Here is a 19,657-nt window from a genome sequence, read left to right as displayed (position 1 = left end):
AGGCTTAATTAACCCACCGCGTGACTTGTGATCTTTGCAAATGATCTATCTAAAGAGAGAGAGTTCAAAAAACATTTTTATTTTGTAGAGCTGTTTAATTTTCTCAGACCCTCTCAAGGATACTTATTAGACAAGCGGTAGAAATGACTGCGGTAAGGCAGAACTTGGTTAAGCATGCACTGCAAATGTAGTTAGTTCCTCTATAGCCACATTGGCAGGGAGAATGTGTTTTACAAATGCATCGATTGAAGGAAAGCAGCAGTTTCTTGAGGGTGGAGGAATGAAAGGTTTCTTACCATTTGGTGGTCCTATGTCTCCACCTGCTGGTGAATCTGAATGATCTGTTTCTACTTCCCAGTCAACGTTTGATGGAGACAACTCAATGTTGGCGTCGACTCCGACAGGCAAAGAAATGGACTCAGGGTCTTCATGAACATGCAGCACAACCAGCTGGCATTCAGGCTGTCTGTTTGTGGCCTCAGCGTGGTTTTCCTTGTTTCTTTCAGCAGGAAGGGAAGAAAGCAATATCTCCGTGGCTTCGCTCCCCAGAGGCTCATTCTCTGGAGTTCCAGCTTCCTCTGTGGTTTCGACACCGGGAGTAGGTTCCGTGAGATAGGACAAATCAAATGGAGGTGTGTAAGGTGCCAGCTCTTGCTTCAGGGCATCTTCCAAGGGAGGGTCACCGCCATAGACAAAGTGTTCAGGCTCTTTCATTAAATCTTCATCAATATTTTGGCCCACGACTTCATACTCAGAATCACCCCACGAGGCTTCAGAGGAACAGATATCTTGCTTCCCTGCCTCCCCATCAAATGGCATTTCAGGATTTCCTTCTGATAATGTCAGTTTACTCATGTCATCTGTTGTTCCCGTGGATGTGTTGAGACCTGAGGCATCGCTGAAACTGTGGTCAAAGGCAGCTTCGCTGACATCCAGACAAGTGTCTGAGGCTAGCAAAGTATCAGGAACTGTGGCAGGATTCTCGGTAGCAAAAGCTTGCTCACGGTCCGACGGGCCCCCTGCATCGGTCTGATTCTCAGGAGAAAAGTCTTCTGATACCCAAGAGCTGTTGCTATCCACAGTTGGCTCTGGGTGAGTTACACAAGTATCAGTTCCCATGTTTTCAAGCACTGGGATTGTTCTGTCAGTGGGTTCCAAAATTGGTGCTCTATCGGGGTTGGCTCCCTTTTCTGACGCTTTTAAACCTGTAATGTTCTCACATTTGTTTATTTCGGAAGGTTCAGGAGAACCTTTGTGAGAGGCAGGTTGAGATGAGTCTTTCGTGTTTGCCTGCTCGCTGATTCGAGGCAGCGGAATTGCGTTTTCAGAAGATAGTTCCGAAGTATATGGGACAAATTCCCGCGCCGGCTCCTGACTGGGTTCTTCATCTCTCTCTGGCTCGGTGGGATAGAACTCACTGGATTCCCCTTCAGGCCCCATCCCAGCACTAACGTGCTGCTTCGTCTCTGGCTTTGCTTCATAATCATGACATACATCAGGGCTGTTGGAAGCCTGGGAATTGCTGTCGTGGTCGCAGTGAGTCAGTATATCAGGATTCTCACCATCTGTCTTCACACCGAAGGGTTGTCTCACATCCGTCCACAAGTCGGGCGAAGCTGAGGCCAGTTGCCCACCCTCTTGGAAGTTGCCGTGTAAAATATCTGGTACAAATGCACCTTGGGGGTCCTCACTAGGGGTAGAGTCGTCCCGTTCAGAGCCTGACTTCTTTATCAACTGGGTGGAAGAACTGACAGCAGGGAAATCTTCAGGTGCAATGCTTGAATCTGTCATTTCACTGGGGCGTGATTTTTCTTCTCCCCACCAATCTGTTTCTTGACACTCAGGAGTTGATACATTAGACATAATGCATCCATCTTCATCTGTGTGAGTAAATGTTGGGTCTGGCTGGTTGCAGACAGACAGCACTGTATTCTGACACTGCTCTTGGGTAGGTATTTCAGAGGTGAGTTTGTCACTGGCAGAAGACATGGTCTGTTCTCTGGAATCCTTGTCTTTCATTTGGTCCGGTGTTACGAGCTGGCTAAGCTGACCAGCTTCTGGCTCTGGTTGCCTTGGTTGAATGTTCCAAAGTGGCTCGTGGGCATTCTCGCCATGATTATCCAGAAAGTGTGACTCGTGTTTATCACCGAAAGGATTGGTACCGTGCGTTTCCAGGGATTCAGTATCACCCTGAATGGGTACTCCCCAGGGATCCACGTTTTGGCGTGGTGAGGAGTTCACCTCTAGCACAGCACTTGAGTTAGATAATTCCCCTTCAAACGCCCTCTCCGTTGGTTGCCCTTCCTGTAGGGAGGCGTTCCACCACTCCGTGCTCTCAGTGGAGAAGCCAGCCATTTCCAAATCAGAATAATTTTCGTTCTTTAGTTCAGCTTTGGGAGGTATTTGCCATATGGCATCTCCCGTCCTCCCCGTTTCTGGAGAAGACCTCGTCTCCTTCTCCACTGCTGTAACCTGTATTTCAGTCTCCTTTAGTGGCAAGAAATTCCCATGATCAGGGCTGCTTTGTTGATTGTCAAAGAATGGGTTTGACTTATTCTCATTCTCTGCTGGTTCTGGACTGCCTGTATAGGCAGAACATTCCTCAGACTTGGGATCAGCTGTGGCCAAGGACTTATTAGATTCATTCAATGAATCCCAAGCTCTGAGTTCACTCTGAGCAACCTGGCAAGTGGCTGAACGGATCTCTTTCTCCACTGACTCTTCGTCGCCTACACTATCATCATCAGAACCTGAGCTTGTTGAAATGGACTTGGCGTCCTCTTGCTGCACAGTTTCAGGAATATCACATTCACTTTTTTCCTGATGGCTAACCACTAGATTTCTTTCCTGATATACATCTAAATATTCAGAATATTTGCCTGTCTCAGGGCTAGACAAAGAGGAAAAGGAATCACCATCTATTGAGTCATTCCAAATCTCTAAATATTTAGGAACATTGTGATCTAAGCTCTTTTCAAACTTGTCCATTCTGTTTTTCTCCAAACCCTTCATTTCGGTATTTACTTCTACTTGACCATCAGTAGTAATTAGTTCAGATTCTTGGTCATTCTGTGTATTCCAATCATCTTGGTTTTCCTTCTGATGCCCAGTATCGGGTCCTTGGTCCCAGGAAGGCAATGCAGCCGAAGAGTCATTTAGGTCAGGACTGGATGCACTTGAACGTGTATACTCACTAGAAATACTGTCTCTGTCATCATTTCCTGATAAATTGGCTCCTGGAGGGCTGTTTTCAGTATTCTTAACTTCGAGATTCTTAGTTATCTCAGAACTTGTGCAGTTGACCTGCACATCACTGTCTTTAGGGCCATCCCAAAGGTCAAGTCCTTGGGGACATCCATAAGGTAGGTCTTGGTTCATTCTCTCTGGCTCCAGAATGTTACGTTCTTCAGCTTCCTCCACATCCACTTCAGGTAGAGATACACTTATTGTGGAATTCAGCCCACCTGAAATTTCAGTAGTTTCACCTGGATTTCTGTGACTCGTGAGGTGCTCTTCACAGGTCTCTTTTGCCTGCAGGTGATCTGTGGACACCTCTGTTTGCACATCACAGGGGTCTGGAGTGTAAGACCCCTTCTCATGCTCTAATACCTCCTGGGGTTCCTCCGTTTGAGGAATGGAAGTGACTGAAAGAGAGCTGATTTTGCCTGATTCATTGGAGATTTCTGGATGATCAGATGCAGCTGGGGAAGGGCATTCCTGGCCACCGTGCCCTTTTCCAGAAGCCCCTGAGCTTCCGTCCATCAGCTCCTCCTTACTGGGGCATTCCCTACCAGCGGCTCCATGGGATTCCATCTCACTTTCCTTTTGTCCATAACTGGGACCCCTCCAGGGATCTGAGCATGCAAAATGCCCTGAATTCTCAAGTCTGGTCACCAGATATGCCATATCACTTGGTGGGGTTCTCCTGCCTGTGTCCTGCTTCTCAGGACCAAGTGTTTCTGACTCACTGGCTCCAGAGGCTTCCAGCATGTCTGGGATGTGACTGTCCTGAATTTTTTCTAATGAGCTGGACGTTTCAGGAGGTGATTTGCTTTGTTCTGGATCTGTAACATACGATGGGCCGGGTAACATTAATGATGACATGGCGTTATCTCTCATAACAGAATCCCAAATACTATTCGCGATCAGCTGCCCGCTTTTTTCGTTCAGCATGTGATATTCGTCGGGAGCAGTGTCCAAGCTGTGCTCAGAAGAGGCAGGGAGTTCCCAATCTACCTGATTTGCTTCCTGAAACTCCACGCTCCAGGGTTCTACCTGTCTCACTGAAAATCGGGTTTCGGGTTCGGAACCTTCAGCCATGAACCCCTGTGCCTGACCTTCACCGGTGATGGCCACAGCTGCACTGCAGTCATCCCAGTCCAGGTCGTTGTCCATATCCGAGATGGTCGCAGTAGACTGAGTGTCCTCCAGAATCACTCTGTTCCACAAGTCGAGATTGTCGGGGGCCGCCTGGCAGGAGTTAGCGCCGCTGTGCAGAAGTGTGAGCTGCCGGTTTGTTTCATTGTACAGCTGCATCATGCTGGGGTCATCGTAGCTGGACTGGCTGCTTTCCCCAATGTCATCCTCCACGGAGGTGTTCTGATCATCGGTGGGCTCTGCTTTGAGCAAATCTTTATCTGGGCTGTGAGGGGCGTTTATTTCAGAGCTACCATCTGCGTGAGGTGAAGCCCACATTTTCAGGTTCCCAGGACCTGAACTAATTCTATTTCTAGGCGGCTGCTCTGGGGACTGAGGAGGCATGTCAGCATCCCCTGAGGTACAGTTAGCATCTTGTGACTCGAAACCTGCCTCTTTAGCAAATGGCTTGTCTCTGGTTTCTTTTTCGTCTCCAGCAAATGTTGGGGAAGTACAAGAGTCAGAGGTGGAGTAGTTGGTATCTAAGGGGGATGGCACTGAATCTTCCCCTACGTTGGATGCACTGTAATCGGAACATTTATAGGATAAGAAGGAATCTTCCCAAGGTGCTAGGACCTCTGACCCTCCTTTCTTGTTACCCTCTTCAAAAAGGTTCCAGGAATCTACATTTTCGTACACCTTCTCCCTAAGTTTTGCATCCACGAAACCATTCTGATCATCCTTCACTGGCTTAGAACTATTCCATGCGTGCTCCAGATCAGACCTGGGATTTCCAGATACAAGAACATCATCCCCGGAGTCATGGTTCTTCTTGCCCCAGATCTCTGGAACTGCTTCACTATTTGCATCACTGGGCGAACTGTCTATGAGGTCTTCTGAAGGGAAAGAAAACCCGCTTTTTGCCATGGCCCACTCGTTTGGGTCCCTCACAGAAGGTGTCTCACCACTCATGGGGTGCAGATTCCAGGTATTTTTCAAAGCTTTGGCGTCATCTTCTTTAGCAAATGCTCTCCAGGCTGGGAATGGCGCTGCAGCAGCTGGTTCCCCGTCATCCGTGGGATTTCCCCATGGCTCAGGCATGGCTGTGGGTGAGCGATCAGAACGCCACAAAGCCGCAAAGTCTTCTATCAGGTGGTTTGTTCCCTGAGGAAAAGCATTCGGCAAATGCGAGTTTTCGGGGGACATATCCTGAAACTGCAAGTTTTTCTCATTTTGGTCTTGAATATTATTGCTGCCCAGCCCAGGCTGACCAAATTCTGACTCCCAGGGACTTGACTTTGGGAAATCAAGAGTCTTGGGTTGAAATATAGAATCTGAGGCTCTCCTATCAACTGGGCTGGGCTTATGGTCTTTCCATGACTCGGGGCTCTGGAAGACAGATTCCTGTTCACTGGAACTCCATGCATCTGCAGTGTTTCTAGACTCAATCTCCAAACCACCCCACCAGCTGCTGCACCGTGCCTGGGTTGGAGGTGGCCCAGTGTGACCCGTGTTGACCGTTTTGGGGGTCATATCTTCTGAAGAGAGTAGAGCTGGTTCTTCAGTGGATGGTGAGCTCTCCACAAAGCTATTCATAGGTGTTGGTGGGACCCTCCTTCCAACATTTTTCAGACTTTCTGGTGAAGGAGATTCATCTTCCACAAACCCTGTCAGGCTCAAATTTCTTTCAGAATTATCACGGGGACTTTCTTGTCTCTGGACAAACTCCTCATCAAATTCCACAAGGCTATCTTTGCCAGTCCCTGACAAAAGAGAACTGGATGAATAATTCGACACGTCCATCCCTATCTCATCAAGTCTTTTAGGCCCCGTGGCGAGCTGTCCTTCTGATGAATCGCTGTTGGGGAAGAAGTCATCTGTTGGGGAGTAGTCTGCAGAATGGGAAGATGGTTGGGACTGCCCAGAAACCATGGGTGCTGGGTCAAAGTTGAAAAGGTCAAAGGATTCACTGTGTTCTCCAGATGGGGCGTGCTCCTCCGCTACTGCCCCTTCAGGGATGGGACTGTAGGAGTCAAATCCTGGGAGGAGGCTGTGGTGAGGCCCAGCACCTTCTCCCACTGGACTGTCATCACTGAGGAAAACTGAGCTCTCCTTGGACGAGCGACTGCTCCTAATGGTGGCCAACCCGCTATCCGGGCTAACGAGGTCCACGTTGACATCCACCTGGGCCTGGTTAGAATCGCTGAGATCGGGAGGGTTTTCCATGAAATTCACGGAGCTGGGCTGTGGCTCTATGTCAGAACCATACAACTCCATAATCCCGGAAGACCCCTGGGAGAGCGGGGCGCTGCCTGCCACTGCTTCTGTGGAGGATGTCCGGCTGTTAGAGGCCATCTCTGGACACCTCCTATTGATGACTTCCTTGACCAGGAGAACCACGTGATCACAAGTCACTGAAGGGTTCTCCTGCTGATACACCAGAATCTCGTCACAGCCACATTCAAAGGGCTCCAGCTCCAGGCGAGGGTTCTGGCACTCTTCCAGTTCACAGCAAATCTGTCGGGGAGGCACAGGGATTTGTGTGAGCACTCAGGCTCTCTCAGCTCTTTGCAATTTGTCTTTCTTAATTTTTTGTAATGTAAAATTAATCTGTGTTCATCTGTCTAGAAAGAAGACAGAGAACTGAGAATTGTATAACATAAAATATGGAAAGTCCCACTTAATATACCACCAATGCTTTCTTTAATCCTATCAAATTGGCTTTTTGTTGAACCCAAAATCATATAAAACCTTTCCTCAGTGTAACTTAATACCATCTTCCAACAGGAGTAAAATTCAGCTTTGCAAAAGCGAGAGATAATGCTGGTTGCTGACAAAACTAGGGGAAAAGTATTGGAATAAGGGAAAATGGGGCAGAAGGAAGGCTCTTGTTGGTAGCAGGCAGCCAGGACCTGCTTTAACCTCTGAAAGCCTCAGAAGGCAAAGGAGAACGTAGGAAAGAGAAAGCAGCTACCAGGGGCAGCTTACTCAACGGCACTCAGGCCCCAACTGTCTCTTCCTGCCCCAGGAAGCATCTATACGGGGCCCAGGACAGACGAAGCTGCCTTGGAAGGCAGGGAGATGTGTGATGGTCAGTGTGAGGCCAAAACTGGGCTGTAGCTCTATGATTGTTTTAGGAAATGTTGAAGGTATTTTGCACACTGGGCATTTGAAATGGCCCCATAGGATTAGTGGAGGTAATAATAACAACAACAACAACAATAATAGTAACAACTACAGAGCTCACATAGATAGTAATATTAATAATTAACATTTATTGAATGCTTTCATATGCCAGGCACCGTTCTAAGGGTTTTATGTGCATTATCTCCTTTAATCCTCACAATAATTCTACAAGGTAGGAACGTTTTTTTTTTTTTTTTTGCTGTACGCAGGCCTCTCACTGTTGTGGCCTCTCCCGCCACGGAGCACAGGCTCCGGATGCGCAGGCTCAGCGGCCATGGCTCACGGGCCCAGCCACTCCGCGGCATGTGGGATCCTCCCGGACCAGGTCACGAACCCGTGTCCCCTGCATCGGCAGGCAGACTCTCAACCACTGCGCCACCAGGGAAGCCCTACAAGGTAGGAACTTTTTATCCCCAGTTTTCCAGTGAGGAAATAGACAGGAAGCTTAAATAACTTGACCAACAACACACAGCTAACAAGTGATGGAGCCACATTTTGAACTCAGGCAGTCCAGCTGCAAAGGCTGACCCTTAACCAACTGGGACCACATGGCCAAAGAAGGATTCCTCTAGAGCAGTCTTGACTTTGTGTTGCTCAAGATTTCAAGGAGATGTCTCTTGGGCAAATGGGTGGGGAGGGTTGGGGTGGGGGCCGAGGAGAGACAGGGTGGAGTCAACTCAAGGGCTTCTAACCTCTTCATCCACTCTTCTACTTCTGTCTGTTTTAGATTAACCAATTTCTAGATTGATTTGCTACAAAAAGTGATTTGAAAACCACTGTATTGGAGGCTTAGGAGACCTAAGTCCTTTCCCTAGGAAACCAGTGACCAAAGATAAAATTCAGCTTTGAAACTCAGTGCAGACCAAAGCACTAAAAAAGCCACAGGCTAGTGATGCAATTCACAGATGTATGTGGGTCAGAAGGGTACCAAAAGCATCTGCAGCAGGAGAAGGGGGCTCATTCATATCTGGACTTGAGGGGGCACAGAGAGGCTGGAGAGTGACTTCAGTCATATATCAAGAAATGGATCTCTTGGGGGACAGAAAGTGAGGATGTCAAAGAAGGGAGTTGAGACTTCACCTCTAGCCACCTGTGGGTAGACCAGTTGTCTAATCCATTAGTGAGGAAAGATAAGTGATGAAATCGTTCTATGTCCATGTCATCCATATTATAATGAATTACATATGTTCTCATATTAGTTATTAAATGTACCTGCTTTGGCATACCCACTGCCCTATTTTCATTAATTTTGTCTATTTCTTTTTTTTTTTGCGGTACGCGGGCCTCTCACTGTTGTGGCCTCTCCCGTTGCGGAGCACAGGCTCTGGACGCGCAGGCTCAGCGGCCATGGCTCACGGGCCCAGCCGCTCCACAGCACGTAGGATCCTCCCGGACCGGGGCACGAACCCGTGTCCCCTGCATCGGCAGGCGGACTCTCAACCACTGCGCCACCAGGGAAGCCCAATTTTGTCTATTTCTTATATTTCCAAAGCCTTGGGTTAAGACTCTTTTCTCAACCAAGAAGATCTGACTGATTACCCAACCAGAATTTTAGTACCTGGAGAAAAATGGTTGTTTTTTTTTTTTTTTTAACTTATATGAATGTTTTTCTCAAGACATATCCAAGGTGTCAGCGTGGTTGTGGTCAAAAAACTAACTTGGATTAAAGCTTCAGAGCACAGTTACTAAACACTGGACACCAAACAGATGTTTAGTCAGGGACTAAACTTTGTTATCACCAGGTGGCAGTCCTCAAGGAAAACGGTACCCAAAGGAGGACTAGCCCTTATTGGGTAAAAAGAGATATGATCTTTCTCTTTATGAATTCAGCCTAGAAACGAAACAGTTATGGGGCTCTTTTAAATGCCCCTATGTGGGGTGAAGGGAGCCAAAAGGTACAAACTTCTAGTTATGAAATAAACAAGTCATGGAGATGTCACGTACCGCATGGAGACTATAGTTAATAATACTGTACTGCGGATCTGAAAGCTGCTAAGAGAGTGGAGAGTAGTCTCCATCACAAGAAAAACCCTGTCGTCATGTATGGTGATGGATGCTAACGGGACTTATTGTGGTGATTATTTCACAACATATACAAACATTGACTCATTATATTGTACACTCGAAATATAATGTTACCTGTCAATTATACCTCGATTTAAAAAAAAACAAAGGCCAACTTTTATCTCACTGACAATTCTATTTAGATGATTTTTTGGTAATACAGCACCAAAACTAAAAACTAAAAATCTGAATTGAAGCACTGAAAACTAATTAATTAGTTAATTAACTAATATAGCATTGAAACTGAAAACTAAAAATCTGAATTAAAGCACTGATAAATAAATAAATCATTAACTAACTAACAGAATGTGTAAAATACCCCCAACGTTTCTTAAAACTCAAACTCTAGGACCTTATCTCTTGGACCAATTTCTTTAAGTCAGCAGTCCATGGCCGTCTTCTACCGCATGTTCTGAGAGCCAGCAGGAGGGGAGATGCAGTGAAATGTGCTGGGTCAAGGAGGTCCTTACCTGATTGCACACCTCTAGGTTCTCAGAGTACACAGCGATCTGTCGTCTGGGCTGCTGCTCCTCCGACAGGTAGTTGGCCAAGAGGATGAGGACATCAAAACCGAACTTGTCTGAGAATGCTTTCAAATCACTGGTGATACTGCTGTGAAACGTACAGTCCTGAAACAACAGTCAATTTGATATTAATGTCAAACTGCCCAGCTCTGGAGAGTTGTGCCACAAATTTGTCCAGTCTTAGGATGTATTACCACTGATACTTATTATTAGATGCAAATGAAATAAATACTTTGCTTTGAGAAAGTTTGGAAATTTTCATGCTATGGCTTAAAATATACTTTTGCTTTTTTTGTTTTGTTTTCCTAAACCAGGAAAGGAAGGCATCTTTGCTATTAAGAATAGTTTATAGAGGAACAAATAGCTTAACATCTTTTTCCTAAAATGTTTATTCAAATACTGACTTTGTAAAACATACTTTTCCTTTTATTGTTCATAGGACATAGGAATGTCTGCTGAATATTATTATTGATACAACCTACTAGAAAAATAGGAGGAAGTTATTGTTCTTTTCTATAATTGTTTTCTAATGGTTATCATTAACTCCAAGCAGAATTCCTAAAGATGGATTTAGCTGAGTCTACTGAATGCCTTTTATTCCAGTGTAGAAGTCTAGGAGATTTGTGTTAGGGATGTGATGTCAGATCTGCTTGCTCTAAGTGGTAGCTAAGGAGGAATGAATAATTGTGGAAAAGGGACCCATTACCGCAGAGTACCCAGACCTGTGACTCACATCATCTGTGGAAATGTTCTGGCCTTTTCGAGTTTTATTAACTACAATGAGAACCACTTTGTCAGCATGGTTGTCTCTCTTTCTTTAAAAAATAAGATAAAATAAAATACACTGAAGACCATATCTTAGCCCCTAGCATCATGCATGGCATATACTAGTTGCTCAAGAAAAGTCTGTTGAATGACTGGAGAGACATATATACAAAATCAACCTGTGCTACATAATCCTTTATCATAGTGTATATATATGTAATAGCACATGTAAATGACAATCATATAATCATCCACTGACAGTCCACTGCTCTACTTAGTGAAAATCACCATGACGTGCATTCAAGAGATATAAAGAATTCTAACTTTTTTCTGCTTACGAAGTCATCAGAATTATGCATGCCACTGGTAAAACATTAAAGCAGTACAGAGATGTGTCCCATAGGAAGTGGAAGTACCACGAACCTCCTCCTCAGATAACCATGATGAAGAACTAAACAGTGCAGTGCATATAGGTGCAGATTTTTTTCATGTCCAGATTAATGTTTGTATATGGTAGCCCTTTGACACGTGTGAATTTGATATTTGTGGCTTAGACTATTTACTAGCCACTTAAAATTGCCGTAATACGTGTACTCTGTAATTCTGCTGAGCCAAATCTCAAGGTCGATGAGGTTCCCGAGAGGGCACACAAGAAACCTGGCAGTTGGGTGGGCCCAGCCCATCACCAGCTTCCATGCCTCTAGGAGCCTTGTTGTCCACTCCTGAGGCCACTACTCTCATTAGGCATCTTCAGTTACAAGGTACACATGGGAATTCACAAAGATCTCAGGATATATTGCTGATGAATACAAAGGATCTATTGCACTGACTTGGTAATGAAATTTATCATGCTCAAATACAATAGCTTTTGGAAGTATGCACACGGTCAGCTTTCATGCTTTTAATTTATTGTCCAAGTGTCATAATAATAATCATCTTTAGGTACTTCAAAAAAATTAATTCACCCACAAAAGAAGTAGATATTTAGAGTGAGCTTTAAAAAAAAAATTGGACCTATTATACACAATGTGCATTCAATAGATACAATTATTTCAAATCATCATTGGTATTAACCATCGAGAACCTCAATGCTGAGCTTTTTGCCATTAAGAATTGTAAATGAAGATATGGTCCCAAAGGAAAACAACAATGGACAACTCCACGTACATCTTATCTCCAGTGACTGAAGGCTTTGGCACAAGAAAACTTACAATTTTCCTTTCAAAATATTTTTTTCATTATGTACATAAACTCATTCCCCCAACATATTTATAAACCTTTGAAAGAAGACACACCATTTCTAAGAGATTTTCACATACAGTAACAATTATCATGACACTCCGAGCGGCGTCACTCAAACAAGAGAAGGCTGGTTTTACTGGTACCTCAGCACAAGATTAAGATTCAGTAGAATAAGCATTATTCAAAGCCATACTTGTGGAACATTTGCTATTCAAAAATGTTGGCTGAGCTCCAACCTGTTTGGATTCGTCTGTGTTAGGGACTTCCGTGGTGATCTAGTGGTAAAGAATCCGCCTTCCAATGCAGGGGATGCAGGTTCGATCCCTGGTTGGGGAACTAAGATGCCACATGCTGCGGGGCAACTAAGCCCATGTGCCACAACTACTGAGCCCGCGCACCACAACTAGAGAGAAGCCCGCACACCGCAACGAAAGATCCCACATACCTCAACAAAGATCCCGCATGCAGTAACAAACACACGGCACGCGGTCAAAAATAAAAAAATAAAATAAATTAATTAATTAAAATTATGGCTCTAGGATCTTGCTAAACTCAAGTCCAGCGGCACTGGCACTGTCGGGCATCTTGTTAGAAATGTAGCGTGTCGGGTCACAGCCCAGACTTACTGAAGCAGAATCTGCATTTCCCACAAACCCTAGGCAATTCAAATACACATGGCAGTATGAAGAGCACTGCTCTAGGGAGCCGTTTTTAATTCATATATTTTCCTGTGAACCAATCCTTTGGGCTCTCTCAATGCTGTCACAGGACTTTTACTGACTCAGGCCCTTAGCTCCCTGCCCCTCACACCAGCCTCATCATAAACGTCACCCTGGGGTGTGTCTTTCTGGGCCGCTTTGTTAGAGGTTCTCATTTAGCAGCCCAGGATTGGGTCCAAGAATCTGTAATTCCACTATGTATCTCAAGTGATTCTTAGAATCAAGCTGCTTTGAGTAATACTTGCCCAGTTTTCCCCTGGGTGGCCCCGAATTCCACAGGATCACATGAGGTATTGATAAAACAAAGATTTATATGAAGCATTTAGGCATATTAGAGAAATAAAATACTTACATTTTACAGTCACCCCAAAACAGACTGTCAACAACTATGTCCTATCCACTCCAATAAAATTGCCCAAACCAGATTCAATCTCACTGGCTTTAGGATAATGTCAGGAGTTTCATGTTTAAAACAGAATCAAACAAGGGAATGAGTAAGATTCTTCAGGAATCCGGGAGGCAGGGTCTGTTTGTTCTACTTTTATGCCGGTGCTGTTTGCATAGGGCATAATTTATTATTGTCTTCTAGCTACGCAGGGAGTCATGTGCTGTAACAGCTCTTATGTTGCTGACAAGCTAGGCTGGCCCTGAATAAATACCACTTCATCATCAACACAACCCAACTGTAGATACAGGTTGGCATTTTATTCCCCCCATCTGCCTTCTACCTGATAAATTACTGTTTTAGTTACGAGTATACAAATACTATTTGTTAATCTGCTCAAACGTCTCCAAAATGTTTTCCCTACCTTAAGTTAAAATTATATATATATTATATATATATATTATATATATTATATATATATTATATATTATATATATAATTATATATATAATATATATAATATATATATAATATATATCCCACTCAATTTGCCAAAGGTTTAGAAAAGAAAGGAACCCTACCTTCATTTACCACCTAACCCCACCATCCAAACTTCCACGTTTGAAATATGACCCCGGCCTGAGATTGCTGCGTGGAATTTAGGAAGTTACTTTACTAATCATTACACCTGGGAAATGACTGGCCAAAACCCAGACTATTCCGACACGCCAGTTAGGAAGAGTGGGGAAGTGTTCCCTGTCAGTCTTCTGTCACTCATGGACGCAGAGATGAGATCATTAAACATTTTTAGAGGTCATGAGTTCTTTTGCTTCAGTAATTCCTAGTTTTGAAATGAGTAGGAAGACCTGAAAACGTAGGGAGAAAAAGGCTTTGTTATTTCCTGGCCAAAAGCAAGGTGTAGATCTCAAGGGCCCTAAGAAGAGGTTGATGATCATAAGGGCAAAGGGCAGGAAAACAGAAATGATAGGGCTCTATTTTAACCAATATGACAACCAAGACAGTGATAGTGTCCAAAAGATTTACTACATTAGTGGTTGAAAGTACTTGGACAAATGCAGTGGAAAATTCCATTCTCTCACAAAATTCTATTTTATTGATATTTCTTATTCCATTGCTCTGAAAATTTTAGTTTTCATTCTATACACGCATAGCTTTAGTGCATCACATGAAATAAAAGTGATCTAAATAATGTCTTAGACACATCTGAGTCCTTAAATGTGCATATTCTTTGAAAGAGAAAAACCCACTCTCCTTACATTGCTCATATATTTGTATTTCTATTGTCTTCTGAATCCCTCCTGTCAGGTTTCTGCCCCCATCATTCCACTGAAACGGCTCTTCTCAAAAGTATCAATCATTTCCAGGTCACGAAATCCCAAAATCTGTTTCCTGTTCTTACTCTAATTAACTTCTCCCAAGAATCTCAAGAGGTTGATCTTCCCTCCTTCTTGAAATATTTAACTCCTTCACTTTCCTGTCATTGCACTCTCCTTGTTTATCTCCCAACTCACTGGCTACTCCTCAGTCACCTTTGCTAGTTCCTCTCCCTTAGTCAACCTCTAAATGTTCCTAACCCCTTTCTCTTTGTCTATACATTCTCCTTAGTGATTTCATCCAGTCACATGGCTTTCAAACCGCCTATCTGCCAGTGACAACCAAATCACATCCACCTCAACACTAACCTTGGTTATCCATGTGATACCATCACATCAATGTCTAATAAGCATCTCAAATAAAATACAACCTACCTCCACCCCAGTCTCCTCCACAGCATCAAATTGCACCACCATCCACCCAGTTACTCAAGCCAAACATCTAGGAATTGTTCTTGATTCCTTTTTCCCCCCGCATTCTTCACATAATCCATCAGCAAATCCTGTTAACTTTCCCTCTAAAACATATCTCAAGTCCAGACACTTCCCTCACTTCTTTCCATCTCTGTTAGTGTCGTAGCCACAGTTGCCATTATCTCTTCCCTGAACTTGGGTGATAGCCCTTCAACTGGTCTCCCTGTAGCCGCTCTTGTCTCCTCTCCCTGAGATCAGTTCTCCACACGGGACCAAGAAAGAGCTTTGAAAAAATGTAACCAGAACCATGATATTCTTCTGCTTAAAACCCACTCAAAAGTTTCTCAATGGAATAATTATTATTTACATTGCTTTATTTGTTTTAAAACAGGGAAGAGACAGGTTTAATGTCCTGGAGACTGAGTTCTTATAAATCAATGAGAAAAAGCAGACATAGCAATAGAAAAAATAGTTGATGAACGTAAAAGACAATTTACAATTGAAATACCTGAAACCATTAACAAAGAAATCCTCTCATAAGAAAATGTTTCGTCTTCTCTTTTCCTATAATTGGTAAATATGGCTGAATGGGCATTCTCATACACTGTTAGAAATATATTCTAAAGAAATAATCATATATACACACAAAAGGTTTGTGGACAAAGCTATTCACTGAATTATTACTATAATAACTAAAATTTGAAACAGTCTAAATATCCAACAATAGAGAACTGGTTCAATAAATTATGGAACAGTAACATAAAAGAATATTATGTTGCTATTAAAAATCATGCTGTCAAAGAATACTTAATGACACAAAAAAAGATCATAGTGTAAAGTAGAAAATAATTTCTATAACCATAAATTAGGATGTCATTTCTATAGTTATTCAACTAATATATATTGAAGTTAACATATGATGGATATTAAGATACCTTGATATTAAAGTTGTCATAATTTAGCCAAATTGCTAATCTATAATCTGATTGTGTCTCTCCACTATTTTAGGGCACTCTCTCCAAGGTTCCTAGTAAAGACTTCGGAGGTTAACTCTGGCTTTGCCATTCACTAGCTGGGTACCTTGAGTGAGTTTCTCTCATCTCTCTGAGCCTTAGAGTTCCTCATCTGTAAACCCTCACCTCATAACACTGCTGTGAGTACTAAGGACATATGTGTATCAAAAAGCAGGCCCAGTGTTTGGCATATAGTAGACAATAAATGTTAAATCCCTTTCCTTTCCTGATTCATCAACTATCAAAAGGTCGTTCTTAGGATTCATGGGAGTAATTTGATTCATAGAAAGTATTTCACAAATTCTTGGTATGGGAACTGAATATTCATATTAAAATTTCTTACCTTATATCCTTTATAATACTGTGAACTTTTAAATGATAATCACACACATCTTTTAAGTCATTAAAGTGATTCACATGTAAAATTCCTAGATGTGAGATGACAGAGGAAGTTACATATGAAGCAAAGTCATTTAAAAAGTAATATAAGATATAAAAACTCTGGGTCAGGCAGTGTTTATCTCATTAATGGATCCTTTATCCTTAATTCCAAGTTAGACTCAATGAATGAGCTTCTGTTTGCCACTATACAAATAAAGCAACAGAAAAATGTGTAGTGATTTTTTTCCTTTAGCCACATCACCGTGGATAGAGCCTTTTGCATCATTCCGAGTGCCACACTACCTTGGAGACAGGCTGGGACCTGGGACCCTTTGCTGCAGTGCTTGCACCTGGACAAACGTCTCCTTGAGCAACCAAATTCAAAGAAACTACAAGGGACTAAAAATAATTGTGTACATGGGCAGCTGGGGCCCAATTATGGACAACAAGATCCAAAAACCTAAAAAAACCCAAACACCCAACTGCCACTTCTGAAGAGCAGGGAGCAAAAACAGGGGGTTGGGAGCAAAAGCAGGGTACTGCGCATGCCCCCTGCACTCAACACCACGAAAGGGGTGGGCAGACCACCTAAGCCGCCCCTCTGGCCCGACCCCTGGACACACCCCTACCCTCACCCCATGTAAGGAACCAGCTTGTCCCCACCCCCCACCCCCGCTTCGGGGAGCGACAAGGGAACCTGTTACTTGTTTTCCCTCTCCCGCTCCTGCAGCAGGGGCCCCATTAAAGCCTTGCCTGAATTTCTTGTCTGGCCTCTTATCAATTTCTGTTGATTAAGGAAGACCAATAACCCTGGTCAGTATCACATTCAATGGATTTTATTCCTCGTGCTAGTACTCATCCCATTTAGGTCCAGTACTCTGGACTACGCACATAATCCAAAACAGTTGTCTCTCTTACAAATTAAATATATTGAGTAATGCTTTTATTAAATAAAAGAAAAATAAATTATTTTCTGATGTCATGGACAAGCTATTCCCAGATTTATTATGTCTGAAATTTTTTTCTTTTTCCAGGAAATAGAAAAATCAAGTGAGGAGATATAACCTGTAGGTAGGATGCTTGTATAAAAATCATGACCAAGATTAAAACACAAGCTCATACAGCTTCATCTTTGAGAACAGTGAGTCTTAGAAAGATAGTATGACAGTCCATAACTACCTTGTAAGCAAAATGGTCAGCATGGATTGCTGAGTTACTGCAATTTACGAGTAGAGTCTGACATTTATACTCTGCATAGATTTACTTCTAGACTGAGGACTATTTTATCAAGATATATGAAAAATGCTGAGGTATGTACACAAAAGTTCTTACTGAAAGCTTCATGATTTATGCTACCAAAATTCCATTATGATGTTTAAAATATTCAGCAATAATAAAGTCTGATAATTTTGACAGGAAAATGATTTATGAGAACAGAAAATGCATAAATTAAAGAGATTTGATTCATTCTGTCTTTTTGTACGCTTTAATTGGTAAGCAAAGATATTCCCCATGTTTTTACCACATGTTATTTTTAAAAAACTCTATGGTTCTTATTTCTATAAGCTAGCCAAGGCATTTTACTACTAAAAACTTCTACTTCTACTAAAAACTGGGTCTATTTCAACTATATTATGCATCATATTTTGAAAATAGAGCCAAGCAGTACACGTTATCATTCAAAAAGAGAGCCCTTTCATGAAAAGATTTTGTGAAAATTAAAATACTACAATATATAAATAACAAATATATATATTTATTACTTTTCATTTAAACCAATAGTATATTGCCTAAAACGATTTCCTCACACACTGCTTCTGCATTAAGCACTCTGTTAAATGCTTTACATCATCTCATTTAAACTTTAAGATGGCCAGATGATGTTGGTAACGTTATTTCTGTTTTGCATTGAGAAAATGGAGGGTTTAGAAGGTTAAGTAATTGATGTTACACAGCTCACATGTGTAAAAACAGGACTTGGTCCCAGGTGAGTCTGACTTCAGAGCTCAGGTTCTAACCTGTATGTTATTCTCAAATGAAATAATTCTTGAAAGACATTACTCACTCCATTTTTAATTTCATAAAAGTTTTTTGCTACTCCATTTACTTCCGTTTGTTATTAATTCTCCCTCGTCACTATACACAAGCAAGCCACATCCTTGATTTTAATCAATGCTAATAATGTGATGCTTAAACTTTCTGATGAGTCCATATTATCATGCTTTATGATTAATTTCCAGTTTCTCATTTATTCTGTAAAATGTTGGTGTAGGCTGACCATTAACTCATGTATGAGCCTAATTGAAAACTTGCCCAAAGAAACTGCTATAAAGTTTCTGGCAGCAATATGTACTTTTAAAAGTTGGGTATGCATATGTACACACAAAAAAAGCAGATGAACTGGCATAGTCACGGTTTGTCCGGAATTACCCTCATGTAGTTCTTCTTGCTCTGTTACCTTAGACACACAAACAATGGAAGAATCCCCACTTTACCATTTAGTATGTAAAGAAATCTCATCACTTAAGGATGCTCCTAACATTACTTTCCTTCTGCTCAAAAGCCTAGGGAAACCAGGAATTAGGATTACAGGGAAGGGATACAAAGACAAAAGAGGTAATTTTTTTTACCCCAACCGAGTGGGCATCTTAATACAAAGAGCCTATAATATCACCATTGTTTCAAGCAAAGCCCTCTTGTAAAGGCACAACTATCAAAGACTAATTAATGTATCAATCTGCAGATGCTTCAATTTAGGTCAAGCATGTCATAAGTATTAGAGAAGAAACCAACAATCTTGTAAGCAATCATCCTTGTAAGGTCATCATTTGGGTTGAAGAATTCAAGAATAGAGGGAGACAGCACATGAGTACTGAAAACCACTGTTTTCATGTCATGGGACAAATAATTATAAACATTTCATTAATGGAGGGAAAGAGAGAAAGAGAGAGAGAGGGAAGGGGGAGGGGAGGGGAGGGGTAAAGATGAGAGGGAGATTGGGAGATGGTTCATCTGAAAGCACAGGTGTAAGTTAAGGACTTCTTGAAATTAAATGGGTTGCTTTCAGATCAATCTGAAATTAAGCAAGTTGGCATACTGCCTCATCCTCACTGTCTCCATCATAAGGAGAACCAATGAATGTTACACCAACAGACAGCTGCCCTAGAAAAAGATGCTTATCTACTGTACTTCATGAAAGGGAGTCCTAGGTAGC

The 19,657-nt window shown here is 42.5% G+C and overlaps 1 protein-coding gene across 2 annotated transcripts in view; it reads right to left on the bottom strand.

Moving 5' to 3' along the window:
- Window positions 1-19,657, bottom strand: part of PRUNE2 (prune homolog 2 with BCH domain) — a 271,709-nt gene that overhangs the window by 91,348 nt on the left and 160,704 nt on the right. For both annotated transcript variants that reach the window (XM_082655958.1, XM_082655959.1), the window contains exons 7-8: window positions 10,077-10,235; window positions 297-6,873 (exon numbers count right to left, since the gene is read on the bottom strand). In XM_082655958.1, the coding sequence (XP_082512084.1) occupies window positions 297-6,873; window positions 10,077-10,235 (6,736 nt within the window). The remainder of the gene's footprint in view (window positions 1-296; window positions 6,874-10,076; window positions 10,236-19,657) is intronic.

Source organism: Grampus griseus (assembly GCF_964374135.1).
Source record: "Grampus griseus genome assembly, chromosome: 6".
Taxonomy (NCBI): Eukaryota; Metazoa; Chordata; class Mammalia; order Artiodactyla; family Delphinidae; genus Grampus; species Grampus griseus.
The sequence above is the reverse complement of the archived record's forward strand: the minus strand, read 5'-3'. Positions and strand labels throughout refer to the sequence as shown.